The sequence below is a fragment of the Pleurodeles waltl genome, chromosome 3_2, assembly GCF_031143425.1.
Source record: "Pleurodeles waltl isolate 20211129_DDA chromosome 3_2, aPleWal1.hap1.20221129, whole genome shotgun sequence".
Classification (NCBI taxonomy): Eukaryota; Metazoa; Chordata; class Amphibia; order Caudata; family Salamandridae; genus Pleurodeles; species Pleurodeles waltl.
The window spans coordinates 48,067,444-48,090,020 of NC_090441.1; the positions used below are offsets into that span (position 1 = coordinate 48,067,444).

At 46.3% G+C, this 22,577-nt stretch overlaps 1 protein-coding gene across 1 annotated transcript in view; it reads left to right on the forward strand.

Moving 5' to 3' along the window:
• Positions 1 to 22,577, forward strand: part of TMEM120A (transmembrane protein 120A) — a 121,347-nt gene that overhangs the window by 93,580 nt on the left and 5,190 nt on the right. The window contains exons 10-11 of the mRNA XM_069226726.1: positions 12,956 to 13,020; positions 14,152 to 14,220. Of these exons, the coding sequence (XP_069082827.1) occupies positions 12,956 to 13,020; positions 14,152 to 14,220 (134 nt within the window). The remainder of the gene's footprint in view (positions 1 to 12,955; positions 13,021 to 14,151; positions 14,221 to 22,577) is intronic.

Below are 22,577 nucleotides of genomic sequence, written 5' to 3' on the forward strand. Positions count from 1 at the left end.
AGACCACTCCTGTCTACCCCCCAGTTCCTCTGTGCAGCCCGAATGCGGATGGCCAGCGGCTCCATTGCCATGGCGAACAGTAGGGGGGACAGTGGGCAACCCTGTCTTGTGCCCCTTGTGATTGGGAAACTATCTGATATAACCCCGCCTGTTTTCACCCTGGCGTGTGGTTTGGTGTACAGTGTCTGCACCCACTGTATGAACTTCGACCCTATCCCCATGCATTGCATTGTGGCGAATTGGAAGTCCCACTCCAGAGTGTCAAATGCCTTCTCAATGTCTAGTGATAGTACCACCTCATCATGGGCCTCTGGAGGGGTATCCCCCATTACTCCCAGGAGTCTACGGATATTTAAGGAAGTGTTGCGCTTTGGAATAAAGCCGTTTTGGTCTTCATGTATCACTGTATGCATTAGCGGGGCGAGCCTATTGGCGAGAATCTTGCCTAAGATTTTGCAGTCTAGGTTCAAGAGTGATAGTGGTCTGTAGGATTTAGCATTGGTGGGGTCTCGGCCTTCTTTAGGGAGGACCACCACCATAGCCTCTCTCATTGTGGGTGGCAGCGTTTTGCTGACCCATGCCTCTTCAAACACCTTCATCAAGTGTGTCTTCAGGTGCAGCGAGCAACTGGAATAGTATTCTATGGGGAGTCCATCTGTACCTGGGGCTTTATTCCTGGGCATCTGCATCACTGCCCTGTCAATTTCCTCCATAGTGAATGGGGCATCTAATTGCTGCCTGTCTGCTAGCGATATTTGTGTCATTGGGGAGTCTTCCAGAAAGGATCTCAGTTGCTGGGGAGTGCACGTAGTTCGTTTGGTATATAACTTAGTATAATACTCCCTGAAAACCCCATTGATTTCGTCCTGCGTAGTGAGCATTTTACCTGCGTTCCCTTTTATAGACCCGATCGGGGAATGTTGCCGATTCTCACGAAGAAGCCACGCTAGCATCCTGCCTGCCCTGTCTCCCTCCGCGTGTAGTCGCATTAAGCGATACTTGTGATCATGTTTTCGGAGGCGGTTGTCTGCTTCGTTGTATTTTGTGCGAGCCTCTTTCAGTGTTGAGTAAGGAATCGCTTTGTTTGCCACCGCTTTTTCCAAATCCCCCATTTCCTTTTCTAGTTTATTTATTTCCGAATGCAGCGTGCGCCTGACTCCCCAACTAGTTGAGATACAGTACCCTCTTACTACGACCTTGTGTGCCTCCCATTCTAGTGCTCTGGATGTGGTTGACTCCTTGTTTATTTCCCAGTATTGTTTCACCACAGCATTTAATCCCTCTCTGAACGCTTGGTCCTGCAGGGACTCCCCTTGCATCCGCCAGGTAGGGATCTGCGAACGTCTCCTGCCCCAATTCAGTGTTATTCGTAGTGGGGAGTGGTCGGATAGTGTTTTAGCCAAATATTCTGCCTTATCTGTCAGGGCGCAGATATCCCGGGTCCCCCATATAGTGTCTATTCTTGTGTGTACCTTATGTGGTATTGAATAAAATGAATATTCTCTCCGTTGGGGGTGTTTCATGCGCCATAAATCAAATATTCTCATTTCCGCCGCCCATCCAAGCAAGGGGCTTCTGGCTGTTCTATTTGGGTTTGTTTTTGGGGCATTGGCGGACCTATCTAGTTCTGTGCTTGGGATGCTGTTAAAATCGCCTCCCCATATGGCTGGGGGTTCGGGGTTCTCCAATAGAGCTGGGGTGAGCGTGTCTAGGAATTCGGCTGTGGCACTGTTAGGGCCATAAACTCCAACTATTGTCAACTGTCTGCCATCCAGGGCCCCCTCTAGTGCCACATATCTGCCACCTTTGTCAATCGTCTGGTGTGTTATGATAAAGGGGACTCCCCTTGCTATCCAGATCAGCACTCCCCTGGCGTATGCCGAGTAAGTTGTGCCCACCAGTTGTCCGCCCCATCTCCCGCGCAGTGCGCAGAGGTCTGCTTCCAAGCAGTGTGTCTCCTGCAGAATGGCTATATGGGCGCCCTGTCTTCTGAGGCGATCGTAAACCCTGTTTCTTTTACTTATAGCCCCCAGCCCTCTTACATTCCACGTGATTATATCATATTGGTGCGTGGGTGGGTTTGCTCTTAGTGCCATTTTACATTTTGTGTGATTGCCTCCCATCCCACCAACCCGTATATGTCCCCCCGGGTCCCCTCCATTGCGTTCACTTTTGCCCAGCTTCGTGTCTGCGCTAACAATATTCCCTGTGTCCTGAAATGACCTTTTGAAAGCAGTTTAACTACTGACCCTGCTGCACACCCTCCACTCACACTCATTTTAAAACTTTTAACTAATAACAATTTACTAATCTCACATACAAACAACAAACTTGGTGTCCATTCGTACTCCCATGGGGCGGCCATATAAGCAACCAGATGCGGCCAGCTCAGATGGCCCACACCCTTCCGCAGCCATCAGCTGCCTGTACTGCTGGGCCCCGCTGGGTCCGTCCCCCCCAAAGGGGCCCCACCCCCACCCTGGCGCCCCCCCCCCCCGGCCGCCGCGGCCAAACAATACCGTCCATGACACAGTTGGGGCCGTTCAGGGCCCACGGCAGCATTAATCGATACGTGTAGAGGCGCGGATTCAGTACGGGCACCTCGACCAGGTTGTCGCCCGCACCGCCGGGGGGGGGAGGGAGAAGAGGAGGGGGGGGGCGAGAGAGAGAGAGAGACGGGGCGGGCGAGGGGGGCCAAAGATAAAAAAGCAGGGGCGGAGCAGAAGGGGGGGGGGGGGGAAAGAGAGAGAAGAAGAAGAAGAGCTGGAGGCTGGCTATGTTTACAGTTCGTCCGCCGTTCGGGGGGTGAGCTTCGGTCCCACTGGCGATTCCGTGAGGCCGGATGTCGAGCTGAGCGAGTCAGAGTCCAGGCCCTCCGCCGATATCTCCCTTAAGGCCTCGAAAGTGTTCTGTGTGTGTAGTGGGGTGGCCTTCAAGACTTTTGCCCGTTCTTCCGCCGCCTGCTCTTCTGTGGGCTGGCCTCTCGGTCTCCTTTTGGAGCGCTTTCGCTGTGGGGCAGTCAGCCATTCCTCTCCTTCCTCCGTTCCGGATAGGGGTCGCGCCAGGCCCTTCGCATGCAGCCACGTCCAGGCATCCTCAGGGGATGTAAAGATATGAATACGCTCATCCATTGCGACTCTTAATTTAGCAGGGAATAGTAGTGCATATTTAATATTATGCTCTTGAAGGCGTTGTTTGACCCTCACGAATGAACTGCGCTGCTTTTGTACTTCCTGTGTGAAGTCTGGGTAAGCGTTTATTTCAGAGTCTTCGTATCTGAATGGACCTTTGCTGCGAAATTGTTGCAAAATTAAGTCGCGGTCTCTGTAATTTAAAAATCTTGCTATCAGGGGTCTCGGCGGCTGGCCCAGAGCCGGAGGTCTCCCCGGTATCCTGTGCGCTCTTTCTACCGAGAAGAATTTCGTCGGAGAGCCATTCAGCACTTCCTTAATCAACCATTGCTCCAGGGTTATTTCTGTGCTCTGTTCAGCTAATTTTTCAGGAAAACCTATGAAGCGCACATTGTTTCTCCGTGATCTGCCCTCCGCCTCCTCTGCTCGGCGCCAGAGAGTTTTTACCTCTGCATCCAGTCGCTGTATCTGTTTTTGATTGTCCAAGACCGAAGGGTTAATCTCCTTTATCTCCGCCTCCGCCGACCCCACCCTTTCCGCCAGGTTACGGTGATCGACTCTTAGCAAGTTTAGATCTTGTGACACTGAATCAATCCTGGTCTCCAAAGAAGCTTTAGTGTCCATAATTGCTTGCAGTACTTTCTCAAACTGGGTGGAGTGGGATTGCAGAGTAGATTCCAGAGCCTGTAAGGTTGGGGCCAACTGTTGTTCGCCCGTAGGTTGCCCTTGTGTGTGCCGGTCCTGGTTTTTCGTGGATTTGTTTCTAGTAGCCATAATTTGTGGCTGGCGGGCGGCTCACCGCGAGCGGAGCCGGATGTTTTAGTGCAGGGCTCCGGCGTGGCCCTTAATTACAGCTGGGCGATCCTCCCTCCGTGGTTCCGCACGCAGAGTCTCCTTTGCTCTACCGACGTGGGGTCACAGGTGGCCGCTCCCCCAGATGGTTCACCTTCTCCCCACGCTCGCTGCACGCATAAGACGGGGGGGGGGGACCCCGTCCTTCCCCCCCCCAGATATTAGGCCCCACCTGCTCCCCTTCTGTTGGGCACTGCGGGGTAGCGTGATGCTCGAGCCTTTTATTGGGTGCCCTACTACTCCTCCGATTAAACGCTGCTATTTGCTCCCAGGGGGCTGAGCGTTCCGTACTCCATTGGGTCCTGGTCTGTCGTCTGTTGGTATCTCGCCGGTGTGACCCCTCTGTTCCACTCAGGGGGAGGCCCGTCTCGCCCCCCCCTCCCTCAGGCTCCGCGCTCCAAGCCCCCGCCCCCAATGTGATCAGGAAGCGGGGGGATTAGGGGGACCCAATGAATCAATTCAGTCAACGCTGGGAGGGGGGGCGACGGCAACCCCCCTCAATTCAATGCCAGACTCTTCTCACGGGGTACACCTCGCCTCCTGCAGGCTATCTTCGCCCGTGTCCCCCAACTCCACCCAGTCGGGGGGGAGGGGGGTCCACAGGCCGGTGGTTCAACTGCAGCCTCTCCCAAGGTCTCCCCCCCTCACCTCAGCCGCCTCCGCCGCCGCTCCCGCCGGTCCCAGGTAGCCAGCCGGGCGTCTACCTCTCCGCCACCGATCCTTCTGTTGTGGGGGAGGGGCGGCCCACGCGAAGGTCGGCGTGCGCTTCTTTATCGGTACTCCATCCTGGCGAGAAAAGGGGGCAGTCCCGGGGGGGGGCGCCGGATGCCCGAGGCGTCGTCCCCCTCGATCGCGCCCCGCTCGGAGACCCGAGGGGGGGCCCACAGGATGTTTTTACGGGGCACGGGCCGGAGCTTCGAGATTACGCTCCCGTCCCGTCTGCCATCTTGGCTCCGCCCCCAAGGAACATTGAGTTTTACTCAGTTTCCTAATAAGTGTTTGTGCATGAAGTGTTCAAAAGCTCCACTCAAGAAACAAAGATAATTACTCAGTTCCTAGGGCACCATAAACTTAATTGTTGGGTCCGTTATTTGGGAGGTCCACTCGTGTGATTTAGAGATACAACACAGTTTATTTCCTGTGGAAGTAAATATAAGGTCCACTCATGCATAATTTACAAAGTGTTATTCAGTTACTTTATATTGTATTTGTTGGTGTGATTTTTTTTTTTAGATTTTTTTTTTTGTGAGGCTCCTCTGTGAACATTCAAGTATTATTCTCATGAACTTCAATCAAAACTATGAAGAATATATGAACGGAACAAAGGTATAGCCAGGATAGGTTTTTGCTTGAAAATATTAACTTTTGAGGACATTTTATATGTAGGTGCACTTTGTGTTGGGTGACTTGCAAGGCAAAGCTAAGAAAGGTTTGTGCTCACCTGAAAATTGCTTGTAAGTTACCAATGTCGACAAACACTTCCATGAGTGCCTCAGTTTGGAAAGAGTGGGAAACTTTGCTAAAGTAGACTAGGCAAGTGATCACAAACGTTGCGAACAATTGCTAGTGTAATAAGGAATTTGTATGCAGAGGTCACCCTAAGTGCGATTTACTAGAAAAGAAGAAAGTTACTAGTTCATGGGACAATTATTTACAAGGTCTATCCATATGTGTTGTGCAGGACTTTAAAACAGTTACTCTAGGTAAATGATAGTGAATGAGTGTGGTTTAGCAATCCTCAAGGAGAGGTGAATAGAATTTAGAGTTAAAGCATAATATGTAACATAATTAGAAGCATGTGATATGCAGTGTTTTGCCAGCACTTCATATGAGAAAGTATGTACTTGAAGTACCGGATTCAGATGGAAAGTTTGTGGTGTGGACAGGACAGACAGCATGAGTCTGTGCTTCTGAGAAGTACAGGTCAGGCCAAGAACTCTGACAAGGATCCAAATTCTATTTGGGACAGTGTTTTATGCTTGGAAACAATATCTGAGAAATATGGCTGTTGACTCACCAGAAATTCTCAAATACCAGATACGCACAAGGACTGCATGCTTGTTATATCATTGTTCTTCAGCAGAGGGAGAATTGGCGTATAATGTTTGAAATTGTGATTTTATGATTCAGAAATGGGGATAGTTAACAAATCATAAATTATTAATAGTCACTGTCACTTAATACTGATTTCCGATTTGCAATTCAATATGGATTACAAATTGCAAATCTTAAATTGCATATTGTAAACGATGCAGCTGCAGCTAAGGATGACATCACTGACCCAGGAAATGTTGCTGGATAATTAATGTTTAGCCTAGAAGAGAAGCATACCTTTCCATGCCTCCTAATGAGCTTTTAAAAGGAGACAGAATGTCAAGCCAGGAGCCATAGGAGGAGTTTGTGAGGGAAATTAAAAGAAAACTTGGTGACCAAGAGCTTGAAATGTTGAAGGAAGACTGTGTAGCTGAAAATGGCAAATTGTTTAGAAAGACCTCAATCGTAATTCTAGAGACCACAAAAAAAGATTTGGAGGAGTATTCAAGAAAGACGTGGAACTGGAAGGGTCACCAGCAGCAGAGTGGAGGCGTTAACACATTGGTAAGACCTAAGGTCCATTACAAAAGAAAAAATTGCCAACAGGACACATTAATCTGCAGCAGCAGGCGGGGAGCTCGGCGCTGAAGCACTACTATTTGCAATAAGTCAATTAAAAGAATCCACTTTGCAGCAAAAGGCAGGATCAGAAGGTTCAACAGTTTACACTTCAACTCCAAGACAAAATCAAGTTAAATTAAATCTTTTATTCTTCAATTACAAAAATTATATATACATATTTTTTACAAATAATTTAAAGTAAGGTTTCTTTAAGAAAGTAATGGCATTCTATGTTGGATGTTAAATGAAGTATAACCAATTGCACCATTAGTTCTAATAGATTGATTTTTCATTTCTTTGTAAAACCAATACTATAGTACCTGAATACTTAAACAGTTTAAATTAAAAATTATGTTTTTATGTAGGAAAAACAAAAATATTTTATATTTTACATCAAAATACACACATTAATCAAAGTCTTATTATTTAAAACTGTAAGCAAACATTTGTCATCCAACAACATATAGGTTACCATTTGATGTAATGCCAAACAGCTCAACCTAACTGGACAACCCAGGTCCTGACAGAAGAAGAACCGTCAGAGCTGGAAGATCTTCCTACGCCTGAATCACTAGCATTGCATTTAAAAAAATTGAGCTGTTGGCCATTCTATATACCCAATTTCTACTTCTACTGTAACACTTATAGTTAAGTCTTAATACCACAAAATAATGCACACAGGTCAAGACATCGGTGTTTAGGTTTACAGGCCAGCCCTCTATGCAAGTTGCTAATGATATATAAGGGGAAAAGCCAGTTGTGACTCCTGTGCTACAACAATTCCATCATTCAGAGAAATGTATGTTTATGATGCAACAAAAATAGTATTAGGCCACTTATGAGTTGAGGAGGTTTGCAAAAACATGTCTTAGTCAAATAAATTCAATCTTAAGATTTTGTATGTATGATATGTCAAAAGCAGTGAAGGATCTGTGACAGATTACTGCTGCTGACTTTGAGCAGTGTATAACTTATATGTGGACACTTGTGTGTCTCTGCCTATGTCTGTTTGCCCCTGCTGACCACATGCAAATGTACAGCAAATATGCAAGTATAGTGGTGACATAGCCAGAAGTCTGCAACAAATGGCAGATATACTTGAGGAAATTCATACAACGAGTGAAGCTATTAGGCCTAATAGAGCACAACTTAAAAAACAAGAAACCGCAATGGATATAGAATGTGTAGTAAAACACAACATCTCATAAAAAGTGGTATTGTAGAAGTTTAATATTTCCATAAAAGTACAATATTTTTCAAAATACGTGTTCATGTATTTAAACAAAAACACATTTTAAAATATTCTTAAATTTAATTTGGCTATCTGTTGTCTAAAGATATTTGTTAAAAATGTTACATATAAAAAAAGTTTGAATGATATCAAGAGAAAACATGTGCATTAGTATCAAAATTCATGTGTCCTATGTACCTCAAAAGTACATGTTTAGAACATCAGTCCTGCATCCATAGTCTTCAGCGGCTATTGCAGCATCCTGTCCTAGTGGTGAAAGTCAATGGGAAAGTTCTTCATTATTCAAATCATCATTTACAGATTACATAGGCATGTATTGTCTTATTGCTACATTGTCCAATCCTCCAGTCACCTCCTAACTTTCCTCTCGCTAGACAGGTATACAATGCACAATGATTGAAAATATAGCAGTCAGGCAGTCATGTTTGCTACCTTGAAAACATGCTTATGTTATGTTGTCTGATGTTATGTTATGCAGATTCATAGAGCACACTAGCACCAGAGAGTGTTTCTTGGCGCTGAACAGGTCTGAGCCTAGTCACACCAAGGACTAATCTAAAAGCCAGGTTCTCAGCTTATTGTGGAATTCAAGAAATGAAGAGGAAGCTCTTATGTGTAGCGGCAGATGATTCCACACTTCAGGAGCAATGTAGGAGAAGGCTTGACCACTGGATCTGGTTTTCCATGTGCATGGGAGTCTAAACAAGTGGAGATGTCTAAAAGGTTTTTGGGAGCAGATGGGATTGTTAAGGTATTCTGGGTCGCTGTTATGTAGTGCCTTGAAAGTGAGATTGAGGAGTTTGAATTGTGCTTGTTTGTTTATGGGGACTCAGTGGAGCTCCTTCAGATATGGTGTGATGTGAGTGCGGCACTGGAGTTTGAGAGCGATTCTGGCCACTGAGTTCTGGTCTGAGGTCTGCAGCCTTCTTCTGAGTTTTTTGTTGATCCAGCATTGAGGATATTCCCATTGTTCAGCTTGCTTTAGATGAGGGCATGATGATTTTCGGCATACTGATTGGGAGACATTTGAAAAGCTTTTTCAGCGTATGGAAGCATTAGGCGGTGACAACATTGACCTGGGTGGTCATGTTGAGTTTGCATCGATGACTATCTAAAGTTTCTTGGCGTGGGTGGTGGGAATCGGCCCTAGCTCTGTTGGCCACCAGGTGGAGTCCCACTGTGAAGTGCTCTTCCTGATCACAATTTCAGTCTTGTCAGTGTTCAGCTTCAGACTTTGGTCTTCATTCAGCGGGCAATTTCATTCATGCAGGAACTGAGCTTGATCCAGGTCTGGGTGTCTTGTCTGTGACAGAGAAAACACATTGTGTGCCATTGGCACAGTAAAGGACATTGATGTCCTCCATCAAAGTCCATCTGGCCACTATAAACAAAGTCTCCTCAACAGATTTTCTTTGAAGTTCCAAGATTTTTTGTAAGGCCTCAAAGTTTATCCATGAATAAGAATACCATATCCACCTCAGGAACTCTATCTAAATTAATGGATCCTCAATTTGAACATCTACATAGGTCAAACTACAGACCCTTTACCTTATTGCTATCACTTCTGCTAGAAGGTTTAAAGAATTGCAGGCTTTATCAGCTGGTGATTATTTTACTATTTTTCACTCTAACAGAATAGTTTTACGGACACATCCATCTTACCTTCGAAAAGTAGTGTCTGATTTCCACATCAACCAAACTATCGGATAAAGTCTTTCAGCACCAGATACCTTACCTTGGAATTTACCCAGGTGTCAGAGTGGATCCTTAAACTTTTCGGGCAGTACCTCTGCGTGTATATAGGCAGTGTTGATGAACTCTGCGTCACCGTTGTCTACTCTGGACATGTCGTGTGCACTGCTTTATAGGCACCACACGAACGCGCTAACATCAGCTCTCTTATTTCTGTGCCGTCACCACAAATCTGGAGAGAGCTACCTCCTTACACTTCTTGGACATCTTTTTTCAACATTTTGTCAACTCTTTTTTTTAGACTGACTCACAGTGTGCCAGGGATGTCCCCTAAGTAATCGGTGGGGTTTAGGCCTTGTGGCTACTATCACAGACAGATATCTGTGACAGGCCCCCACATGGTTGTTCTCTCGTTCCTGGAGACAGACCACGACTCCATGGCTTGTGAGGACTGTCACACCGTAGACCCTAGGGTGCTGTGGGAGCGTTTTCATTGCACAAAGCCAGTTGCATCCACTATGTTCCAGATCCCAGTCACGCTGCACTGTTCCAAGTCATCAGACAAGGCACAGGAACAACGTCACTTTAGGCTTCACCCCCACATGGATCCTGCCTCTGGGTGCACTCCACGCCTCCCTGAGTTTCCTGAAGTTGGAGCTATGTGAGTTTTATGAGGCCATGCACCTAATTTGTGGGAGGACTAACCCCTCTCGAGTGCCTTTGGATCGTATCAGCACTTGTTCACAGTGTGCAAAAGAAATCACATTGGCGCTAGGGCCACTGTGGCAGTGTCACTGCCAACGGGCTGGCAACCGCTGAGCCTCCACCTGTCCTGCCACATTACTGCGTTCCGCTGGGCTGGAGGTGAGCACCTCCTGCACGGTGGATGTATCACGAGGCTGGAGACCGCCAGCATTTTTCTGGTGGTCGCACCGCCAGAAAAAGCTGGTGGTCTTGCACCCTGGTGACAGGACTAAGTATTCCTGTTGCCAGGATACACTCGCACACGTCCACATACCTGCACACATGCAGTCACACACCTCTACACACAAACACACCCCCACTCAACCATGCAAACGCGACATGCACACCCATTCACACTGACAAACGGCACTCACACACGCATTCACTCCTCCCTCCCCATGCGCATACATACATACATTTACACCCACCCCCTGCACCGCATACACACACGCATTCACTCCCTCCTCCCCCATGCCCATACATACATTCACACACACCCTTGCCCCACATACATGCATGCATTCACTCCCCCAACCCCTTTACCTCATGCGCATACATACATTCACACACACACTCACACCCTTGTACCGCATACATGCCACACCGTATTACGGGTTGTAATATGTGTGCGGACTCTTTTTGGCGTGGTGGTACCGGCGGTATTGCGGCGCCCACGGCTTCGGCGGTTTTTGGAAAAGACCGCCAAAGTCATGATGAGGGCCATTGTATTTTATATAACCAGGTACCCATGTGATGTTTGACATACTGACAGCACTACGGCCCCCATAGGAATTCGGAAGGTCATTGTATCCATTTGGTGTCCCAGAGAACTATTGTCCGGTTGCTCAGTATGAATGTCAAGCATAGGCCACTAAGTTTGCATGGATACTGAAAACACTTTTTTTTTACAGCAAAGGCAGATTAATGGCTTGTAAAACGACATAACGGGGGAGTGATGTACAGCTTTCAATTTGGATGTTGGTTTTTCAGGTGGAAATATTTTAAACTTTTTTAAGCTGTTGATTTCGGGAGGAGTCTGTTTTATAGAATACCGCAATAGATCAACGTTGCACTGACAATGCCCTGTGTTATGGCGGTCATACTTTAAACCCCACGCCGTCATGGTGCTACCCATGTAGGCAAGCATACAATACAATAACATGATCATCATCATTTTCCAAGACTCAAGAGGACTTAAAATATTGTTTGAATAGATGCTGCAACATATCAAAAAACAAATGCGCACTTGTTTTAAAATATTTATCCCCCACTGGTCTTTCTAACTCTCTTGCTTTGCTTTTCTTTGGAAAACATCCTTCATAGTTATGGCTTGAGGGACGGTGGGAAGCAGCTAATCGGTGTCGGCTTCATTATAAGCATCTGAGAACTTGAAGGGTTAGTCAAGGGCGTTGACTAGGGGTGGGTGGCAAACTCCGCTCCGCCTGTGGTTTGTGGAGTTTTGTCACTGCGTAGAGTTCGATGCAGAAACTCCACATACCCTGAGTTTACTGCAGCGCTCCGAGGCCGGTCGCCGCTCACCAGACAGCGCAGGCTTTCCTTAGTTGCGTAACCATGCAGCTTCAACCAGGGAAGCTAGTCTGTGCATGGGTGAGAAGTGAACGTGTCATGCAGGAGGGCCTCACTTCAGATCCCTCACCCGGTTACTTTGCCTGCAGCCCGATTGGAGTGACATCACTGGCCTTTTCTTTTCTATTTATGGTCTGCCGGTGTTGTTGGGTATGGCGTCACATGCGCCTCTGATCAGTGTCGGTTCTGGGAGTGCACTGTCGTTGCTCTAGCTGCGCTTTTGGGTTGCAGAAGGTGGCAGTAATGACCTTGGGCTATGTATGCTGCGAGCAGATGGGGTGCATTTATTTGCGATGTCATTCACTCCGCCCGACCGCTGAAAACAGTTTTTCTGGAACTGCACCGAATTCCGCAGAGTGCAACTCTCTTGATGGCTATTGCCTGCCTTTGAGATGGTTGTCGTTGAGGCTTAATTTACTTTCTACCTCGACCGAACCTATGAAAACAAATAATCTCATTGAAAGAATGCTGGCAAGAACCAGTACTCCAGTTCTGAAGCATGAACCTAGCAACTCAGCAAATCACAAAGTCAGCAATTGCACTTCTCGCATCACAGGTGTCATTAGTATTACTTTGTGATGACTGAGTGCACCTCTTAAAGGTAAAAAAAAAAAAAAAGTCTCACGCATGGCAAGGTAAGCATTCTATAGGGAATGAAACGATGCACCAAACAGCCAGTAGCGCGTGGTAAAAGAGGAATACTTCTCAGGTTGGAGCCGAAGCCACTCTGTATGTATTTTTTTTTTTTAAATGGTCCCAATAGGTCTGCATGACAACTGTGCTTTCACGCCAGACCTAAAAATGACATCTACTATTTATGAGTAGATACTTAAAGCTCTTGCTGTACTATCATGGCCACTGAGTGTAGACTGGGTACCGTGTTTTTCAGCTTGGCTCAATATTCTAGTATTCAAGGGTGTTTAGAAGATGCATGTCTTTGGGGTTACTCTGGTTTGAGGTCCTGGCAAAGTTAATGTCAAGCAACCGCGATTTCTTAGTCATATAAATGTCACCACAAACCATCTGTTCTCTCTCATTGCAGAGGGCTTCCAGTCTTGGATGTGGCGGGGACTGACATTCCTGCTCCCCTTCCTCTTCTTTGGACAGGTGAGTGAGCAACTGTTTTTTTCCATTCATTCGCCTTCCACTTGACTCGAAAAAGCATGGATATCTCTTTGTTAAGAACAGACCTCTTTACTACTGAAAGCAGCTTTTCTTTTTACCAGTTTTGGGATTCTGGGGAATATTTCATCATGCATGTGTTGCCATCCAGAGTTTTTTTTGTTTTTCTGTATGAATATTTGAAACACTTGTGTCTTGTCTAGTCTCAAGCGTTATTGCCACCACAGTATACTGATCACGTTAACAAACCTTTACAGCTGGTGCACTAATGTGGTAATAACAAGGTATATAAAAATACTATTGACATGGAATTCTGGTGTCCGGTTTAAAGTAAAGTCATAGAAAGAAAGGAGGGGCACTGATGAGAATCCCTAAATTGTAAAAAGTTCTCTAAAAAGGTGGATGATTGGCGCAAATCCATATATCAGAACGGATCAAATAGTACCAGAAACCCATTGTGCAGCCACTAACTGAAAGCATCCAGTGGCACCCACCAGAAGGTCCTGAGCTCTGTCAGGAAAGTCAACATGAAATGTCTGGCGGATTCTGGGAAGAATCCTTGTGGAAACTCAGTCCACTCATGCAGTGGTATTCTGGAACAGAGTTAGGAGGTGTGACTGCAGTCTTGGTGTGTGCAGCTTTCCAATGCATATCGTGGGATGCAGAGTCTTTGTAAAGTCTGGAATGGATTAGGAATGGAGTTAGCGTTTTATTGTAAGAATGTGAAGGCCGAGAGCTTAAGATGGTGAATCACCTGCCAACTTCACTAAAAACCTCTGTGTGAGGAGGGGCAGGGCCTTGGAGAGGTCATGGCCTCGTGCTGAGAAGCACCTATGAAGCACTTTTGCCCTCAACCCAGCCCTAAACCCATTCCTCCAAAAAAAAAAAAAAAAAAAAAAAACAGTTTACAGTGGTTTTCAGCTTGTTTTCCCTGCCACTGTGTTATATTGGCTCCTCACTGAAAGACCGTGTGAGGGGAGTCAAAATCGTGTGCCACATGGTGTCACAGTGTGTGTTGGCAGGTGTATCACCCATGTCATGTCCTCATTGCTATCCACGCATGGAAGTTCTGGATCCTGACAATGACTTAAAACTATCTGTTTCTCTCTTCTGCAGTTCTGGCAGCTGTACAATGCGATCACCCTATTCCAACTGGCCAAACACAAGGAGTGCAAAGAATGGCAGGTGAGTGGCTGAGCTGTAACAAGAATAAGGGCCTCATTACGAGTGTGGCGGTGTTACAACTGCCACACTTGTGGTGGAGGTCTGGACTGCCACATAACAACCCTAGCGGTCTGACCGCCAGGGTCTGGCGGTGGCAGAGATCCTAATCCGCCAGAGCAGACCTGCAAACAGCGCTGCCCTGCGGATTATGGCCTTGTTCAGTGCCACCCTTTTCGGGGCGGCAACACCACCACGAAAAGGTTGGCAGAGAACAGGTACAGGGGTGCAATAGGGGGACCTCTATGCTACCCATACACTTGGCATGGGCAGTGCAGGCCCCACCCTTGCCCAGCACCCTTGCAATCACTTTGCAGACAGCGAACATTGCGAGGGTGCTGGTGCATCCTGCTGGCTACAGCATTGCCACTGGCTCGATTACGAGCCAGAGAAAATATTGTAGCCTGTTTACCACTAGGCCAGCGGACGGAAGCTTACGTTTCCATCTGCCGACCTAGCGAGAAACTCTTAGAGTCCAGCCGGCTGCGTAGGCTGCGGCCACCCTGTGGAGAGTTTGGCGGATGGAGTTTTCCATCTACCAAACTCTTAATGAGGTCCTAAGTCTTTAGGCGTCTGTTAATGTTTAACTACTGGCACTTGTGATGCTAAAACTCAGTTGCTGCTGGTTTTAGCTACATGGTCCAGGGACTCATATCTGTTCTCACTCATTTATACGATAGGTCTTGTAGTCGTAGAAATACAGATGAAAAAGGAGCCTTCCAAACCTTGTGCACAGAGATGATTCCAATCAAAACAGTACACCGTTTTAATGTGACCTGGTTAGTTTAAGCAGTGTTTGTGACTTACCTGAGCTGATACTGCTGAAGTAAATTTCCTATCAGAAGGAGAGATAATCTTGTCATGGATTAGGTACCCATGAGTTGTGATTTTACTATTTGATCTACCTCAGTCATTCTGTCCTTGCTGCTCTTTTCCCGGGATTGTATGCACAGTTTTGGTCTACATTTGCTTTCTGTGTTTGATGTTTACTGCTTATCATATGTTTGTTGCAGTGGAACGGGGTCTGCCCCAGGGCAGCTCTGCTTCACCACACTTGACTTGACGTTCTTGGTGGCTGTTGGGCAGTTTTGGGGTGCCTGGCTCCAGCCCCAGGTGGTCTCTGGATGAAGCCAACATTTTCACAGTAGCACCCATGCCACTGGAGATCTTGCTCCTATTATTCTGTTTAAAATTACAGCTGGGCTTCGATTTTCCCACCCCTTGTGGCTGCCGATATGGTAATGTTGGAGGCAATCTGTAGGAGCTTATTTGGGCAGTGGCTCGGTGTTTTTTTGTTTTTTTTTAACACAAATTCAATGTTCAGGGGCAGGATTTAGAGAAGTGTGGGCTACCCTACTTCCCTTAGTCACATTGCATGCAAGCATGCTCCCCCCCAGTCGCCCACAGTCCATGTTACGTTACTGCCAACCAGAGCTTGGCAATCCTACAGCTGTGAAGTTCTGCACCAGTTGGCATTGGTCTTGTATGGTATAAGTAGCCCTCTTGCCACATGAGCAAAATTAAGTAGTGGGTCTTTTGATACTGTAATAACTTGAGACACTCCTTATCCTTATTAAATCTTCTTACTGTAAGACACAGTTCAAGGTATAGGCTGGATCTCACCATACAGAGTATACATACTTATGTACAGCTGATTGTGTAGCAGGAAGCAGAGTGTTATCAAGTTAGAAGATACAGATTAAATCTGACAAAGAAATCTCATAATTAATCAACTTCACTGCGCTGTCTAGAACCCCTGTTATTCCAAGATTTGACTTGCATAACCCTGTAGAATTCATCCAGGTTACGCCAGTAATAAAACCTGCCTACACCTGTGCCAGTTCATTTCACCACAGCCTGTGCTTTTCTATTGCCAGAGCGCTACACACCCAGACTGTACATGCGTGTAAAATAATTATTGAAATAACTACATCCTTTCAGGTTTCTAAAAGAAACGCGTGCTTTGTATATTTTTTGTGAATATTCTACAGGACCCTGCATGCCCTAACAAGCCTTAGGATTGGTGGTGCTTAACAATGAACAGTCAAACATGTAGACCAGCATTCTTGAAGCAAGCGCTCCTGATGTGCATGCAAACATATCTGAAAAGGGTGTTGAACAGGAAGTGGAAGTGAGCATACACTTGATATGCATGCAAACATGTTTGAAAGGGACATTGAACAGGGAGTGGGAGGGATTGTTTTTTAACCGTAGTGTAGAGGGGGGGTGTCTGGGCTATGAAATCAGGTAGGTTTCTCGGAGCAGGAGATTGACAGGTCCATGATCCAGAGAGGGAAAACAGCGCCATGGTTCAGTCAATCAATCAGTGCTTGTAAAGTGCAACTACTCACCCGTTAGGGTCTCAATGTGCCTGGGGAGAAGGAGGGGGGAGGGGGAGGGGGGAGGGAAGAGCGTAGCATTTACCAGTGAGGTGGTGCTTAAAAAAGCCATTTCTTCAGTTCCTTCGTGACGTGAAGCTGAGGAGGGAAGTGGTTTGTCTAATGTGGAGAGGAAGAGTGTTACAGGCAGTGGCTGAGAGGTAGGAGAATGAGCATCCTCCAATTCTGGTTTTCCTGATGCGGGGTATTTCTGCGAGAGAGCTGGGCTGAGCGTAGGGCCCTGCGGGGTTTCCCCTGACCTCAGTTTTCTAGTGGAACAGCACTAACTGAACTGGCATGTGCCCTACTTGAAATTAACCTCTGCCCTCTTTGCAGCCCCTGACACTGGTACAGAATGGTAGATATGTTGCAACATTCCATTCCAACACTTTATACTGGTGCTCAGTTAGTGCTTCCACCTATGATAGATAAAGTGGGGAGGTACAATGAGATGCCTAAATCGCACACTTTGGTCTACAGTGTATAGCTGCTAGACCTAATCTCTTCTTTGGGGGTAGAGATACAAAAACAAAGCTTTCCTGGTATCTTTGTGTCAACGAGAACGCCATGTTTCTACATTTCTGAAGTTGTAGACTAAGTTTCTCAATTGCACAATTAAAACTAAAAGATTCCATCACACTGCTTTGTGAAAGGAAAAGTGAAGGCTGGGACCTGGCGTCCCTGCTTACAAATAGTTAATTCCTGTCTATCCAGCCGCATTATTAACTCATTGGCTGCAGTTGTCACATTGTGTTATGTAGAGGATACACAGTTTGCAGTCACATTGAGCAGTGCATTATTCCGGGCAAAAACGATAAGCACATCTTGCCTGTAAAGTGAACCATACTTACAGAGCTCCCCCGTTGAGCCTTAGACACTTACAAAGATTAATCTTAACCACAGTTGTTTCTAACATGCATATCTTTACAAGCGTGTAGCACTAAGCAACAAGCCTTGACATGATCCACATATGCAGGCGAAAACACACAAACAAAAATAATGCACAGCACTTATTTATTAATAAGTAGACTGCACATTATTCCTCAGCAGAAACTGAACATGGATGGTGTTGAGGCTTTTTAGGAGATTCCTAGACCAGCAAAGCAGGAGCGCGTGTGCTTTAATCATTATTAAACTGTTTTAAGAGTTACTGAAGCCTCTAAAAAAAAAAAACCTTCAGAATGCTCATTTTTGGGTCGGTTGTAAATCTTAGCTCAGCTCCACGCCTTTTTTAAGCAGCCTGAAAATATTTTTAGATACCTGGTTCTGAGATGAATGCACAAATAAATTCTAAAACAACCAGCAGACCACTAGATGTGTCTTTGCCTGTGTGTGGACGTGCATACATTTTTCTGCATCATAGACAGTTTAGTCACAACACCACAGAGCTGCCTCTCTCATCAAACACTGTTATAATGAGCAATGTAACTCGCGTTCCTATAAAACGTGTACTGGTGCCAAACCCTCACATGTATCTTGAAATCCTAGCTTGTATGACATCCTATTCGTTTGTAGGACCTTTAAATAAAGCAACTTCCTTTATATATTTTTTAATTTATTGAAGCCAATAATGTCAAAATAAATCTCATGAATATTAACTGAGCTTTATATTCAAACAGGGAAAAACAAGGCAAAATGAAAAACAATGAACGAATCAAGTACCATCACCAATAGAGCAGATGGAAACATCTCAGTCTCAAATAGCATATAGTGTGCAAATTGTGTAAATCTAATGGAGCAAAAAGTACATGGTAGGTGCAAAATACGTCCCTGAAATTGTAGACTAGCAAATTTGGGAACCAAATCATTGGGTAGTGCATTTTGAATCTAAATGGTAGCAGCCACTGGGGAGGCAAGCTACAAAAAGCACAATTGAACAAGCACAATTGAATAGGATACTCAAGATTATGGCTGAGCAAGGTAAAGGCAGTAGTGAGGCAGATAGTCTTCATGCATATTTTACAGAACTTGGAATAGACTACTTTCCAGAACTTGTTGGGACCAAGATAACACCATATGTACTAGATTAGCATCTTCTCTTTGGTGCTGGAGAGCCGGCATGCAAGGTGACCCCACGCCAGTGTGGCTGTAGCAGTCGGAGGAAATAATCCACCATCATCCTCACCTTACTGCTGACTTTGGTACCTTGTTACCAGTGGAAAAAAAGCCTGGATTGTACTGTGACCTAGAGGCCTGTATTGGACCGCTTGGACAACATCTGTTCTAGATACTGCCCTGCCCTACCCTGTTGAATGCCAGTCTAGCCAGGCCCCATGTGAGGCTAGTTGCTTGGACTGGAGGTTGCTGAGCTGTGGAACTGGGCTCTGTCTCCTGGCCCCAGTGGAGGCTTTGGCACATGTTAAAGTGTGGTGCTGGACACAGAATATGCACGTGGGCTGTTCCAGCCCCCGAACCAGAGAGGGGTGATCTTACAGGCCACCTCCTGCCTATTATTGGATGCCCGGTCATGTGGGATGCTGCTGGGTTCAGTGGCCTTCTGCGGGTGTAGAGATGCAAGACAGGGGACCCGCATAGCTGCGCTAGTGCACAGCTGTCCAAACCCAGGTGAGCTGGGCCTCAAGGAGCAGTGTCCCCGCTGGATGTGAGCCTGTTGTCAGGCTGTGCTGGCCCCCATACTTGGAGGACTGATTCTGCATGCTGGCCCGACCCTTTGACAGCAGACCTGTGTTGTGCGGTATATATTCACTGGTGACTGTGCATTCCTGCAGGAGAGGGGAAGCATGACTGAGGGGGTTGCACTGTGCCTATGTGGCTGAGTTCTTTGCTCCACATCCTGGGTGAAGTGGGTCAGACTGTCTGCACATCCTGGCAGATTGACATTCACCTGAACAGATGTTCAACAATCAGATGGTAGACAATCCAAAATACATTTTAAAACCAAGGAATGGTTTACTTGATTGTTGGTGGAAGGGATACATTTCCTGGAGCGATTGGGCCACTACTGTGGATGTAGGGGACACACTTGGGGATAATACTATTGTCTTTATCCACTATATGTTAGGGCAATGCCCATTGAACATATTATGGAGAGCTGTAACACCTCATATCATGAGTTGCCTTAGTGCAGCATGACTTACCTCTTGAGAGGTGGCGGGGGCTAACGGAGTGGGGTCGACACGTCTCTGGTCTGTATAACATGGAGTGTGTGGGCTCTAAATAAGCCCCCCTCCCCTGTAAAATCAGAATGGTCCTCTCATATCTTGAACATCTTCAGGTTAGCCTACCACTATTAAAGGAAACAAATTTTGCCTCGCGACCAGGCAGTTCCTTTGCATCAAAGTGGGCGGCCTATCAGCTGCTGTCTTTCATCATATTCCTCTTATGCATGTGGAGTGGCAATAAAAATAAATAATCACTCCTTGGGTTCCCTTGAAGACGACCAGGCTCGCTATGGTATTACCTGGAGGAAGATAGGTTAGTTGAAACAAAATGGGCAAAGTGAGCTGTTATGGGCTGAATGTGGATGACCTTGGATTCTTTGAATGTCCATGGGGGAAAGTCCGTTCCACTGACCTGCAGTCCCTAATCTGGGGAGGAGACTTCAACTGTGGCAGACAACAAAGTGTTGATAAGTTTCACGTTCCTCCCAGTTACCGAGGACTTGCCACAAACCACTGACAAGACATAATATACGATCATGATTTGGTTGACACTTGGAGGATCGGACGCCTACACTCCAGGGAGGGCACATATTACTCTGAAGTGTATGGTAGCTAGCCGAGGCTATTCTGTTGGTTACTATTGATGGATGGAAGTACATGGGTACACCAGGTCAGGCATTTGGCATGCACCCTCTCAGACCACTCTCCTGTCCAACTCTGGCTTACACTCCCAAGCAAGCCACCAGCAGTACTTAATTGGCACCGCTCTCCCTGCACTTTACTAGATGAGCTATCCATTGATGAGCTGCCGCCGAAATTGCAGAACACCTTGAACCAAATAAAAGCAAAGCCATTTTGGTGGGAGCAATATGGAAGGTGTTCAGGGTCACCCTCGGGTAGCTGCATTGCTAAAAACAAGAGGGCATCTTGCACACACTGCACTACCACCTCCCATGACTGGCGAGAGACCTGAGACTTCTAGAAGAGATGCAAGCGCAGGAGAATGATAAAACTGCTATAATACATCAGATCAAAGTTCTCAGAATAAAATCAAGTGGCCGTAAGAGAGGGCATCTTAGGGGAAAAAATGCCAGGGCAAGGGTCTATGGGGAAGGGGAGTAATGTAGGAAAATGTTGGCAGCAATGATTAACTGCCCATTAGCCTCTAATTATGTACTTGGCACAGGGAATGCATAGGACGCACATCAGGGGCGTTTCCTCTGGTAGGGTGGAGGAGTGTTGACCCACCACCCACTTGCCTCCCCTCCCCGCCAGCAGCATCACAACTTTTACTATACAATGATAGTAAACTACGTTTATTATTGTTCTATAGTAAAAGGGGTGGGGTATTGGGGCTGTGATGGGGACGAGGGGGAGTGTATAGCACTCCCCCTCAGTACGCATGTATGTTGGGCTGGCCAAACACATATGCGCACAGGGCTGGGTTGGAGACAGCAGGCAAAGCGTTTCAGTCTGCCGTGGAGCACCCTGGCTGGGCGATCCGTCCAGTCCTAACACTGCTTTCATGCTGTCAGCAGCATGAAAGCAGCGTTAGGACTGGACGTAGGGCAGGCTGGGATCCTGTGCCCTAGTCCAGTGTTGGAGCGGATGGTTGCAGCAAGGTGCCACAGGGCACAAAAAGGTAAGTTTTCTTTTTAATTACATTTATTTATTTATTTTGTCTACCCCCGTCCCGTGCCACACTGCACCTTTTCTGTTTCGCTAGCCACTTCTGCAGCACATATACTTGCAGTGTTCATGTCCTTCACGTCGCTATAAACATCGATATGTACTGACCAGACAGACTGTGTGGAGTATCTTAAATATGGGGCACTTGGGTGGCAGAGTAATTAACACAGATTGTTCCTCAACTAATCGTTCACCTTAGGGAAAATTCTCAGTCATTGGCTGACTTCCAACCTGCACGGCACTGGGAGCTGATGGTCTTTCGGCTGTGTTTTACGCCTCTCTGCTAAGCCCACGTCTGTTCTCGCTGTTTGGAAAGGCATGGCAGCAAAGGGCTACTACTGAAATCCATGCATGAAGAGGTGATCATTTCACTCTTTAAGCCCAGGAAGGCCCTGTGGCTTTGTGACTAGTATAGACCTCTCTCCCTATTAAATTGTGACAAAAACGTTCTGGCTAAATTGGTTACAAATCGACTAATGCTCCTGTTGCCTCATCTGATATGACCAGACCAGTCAGGCTTTATCCCTTGGCAGTCGACTGCTCACAACCTGCAAACTTGATTTGGTATCCTGAAGGATCTAAACCCTGATCTAGATGCTGCGTTGGTCTTATTAGATGCCACTAAGGCATGCCATTTCTTAGAATGGGACTTTCTGCTCATTGTACTGCACAGGATGTGTCTTTTTTTTTTCTCCCCACCCCAGCATTCCTAACTTGGATAGGGTTGCTATATACTGTGCCTATGACCAGGGTGTAGATTAATGGGATGTTTGTGTAAAAGTCTCCAAACTTTCGTCTGGTGCCCAATTTTCCTCCAGAGCTCTGACGAGACCCATGGGAAAAAGTATCCAACCAGCAGTTCCACGGTGTTGGATTGAAGTTTAGTTTTGTCCCGCTTGAGGCCTAAGGAAACATTTGACTAGACCTAAGAAGTTAGATACTTTGTTACTTGTGGTGGATTGCCATCCAGCTCAATTAATAATTCACTTCTTATAGAAAGTATGATCTGAAAATCCTTTTGAAGTATTGAAAGTGAAGATTTGCTTGCTTTAAAGATCTGACCATACATGAGATAGATAAAATGAATAATTGTTCTCCTTCATTTCCATCAAAGTCAATGGAGCATTTGTCA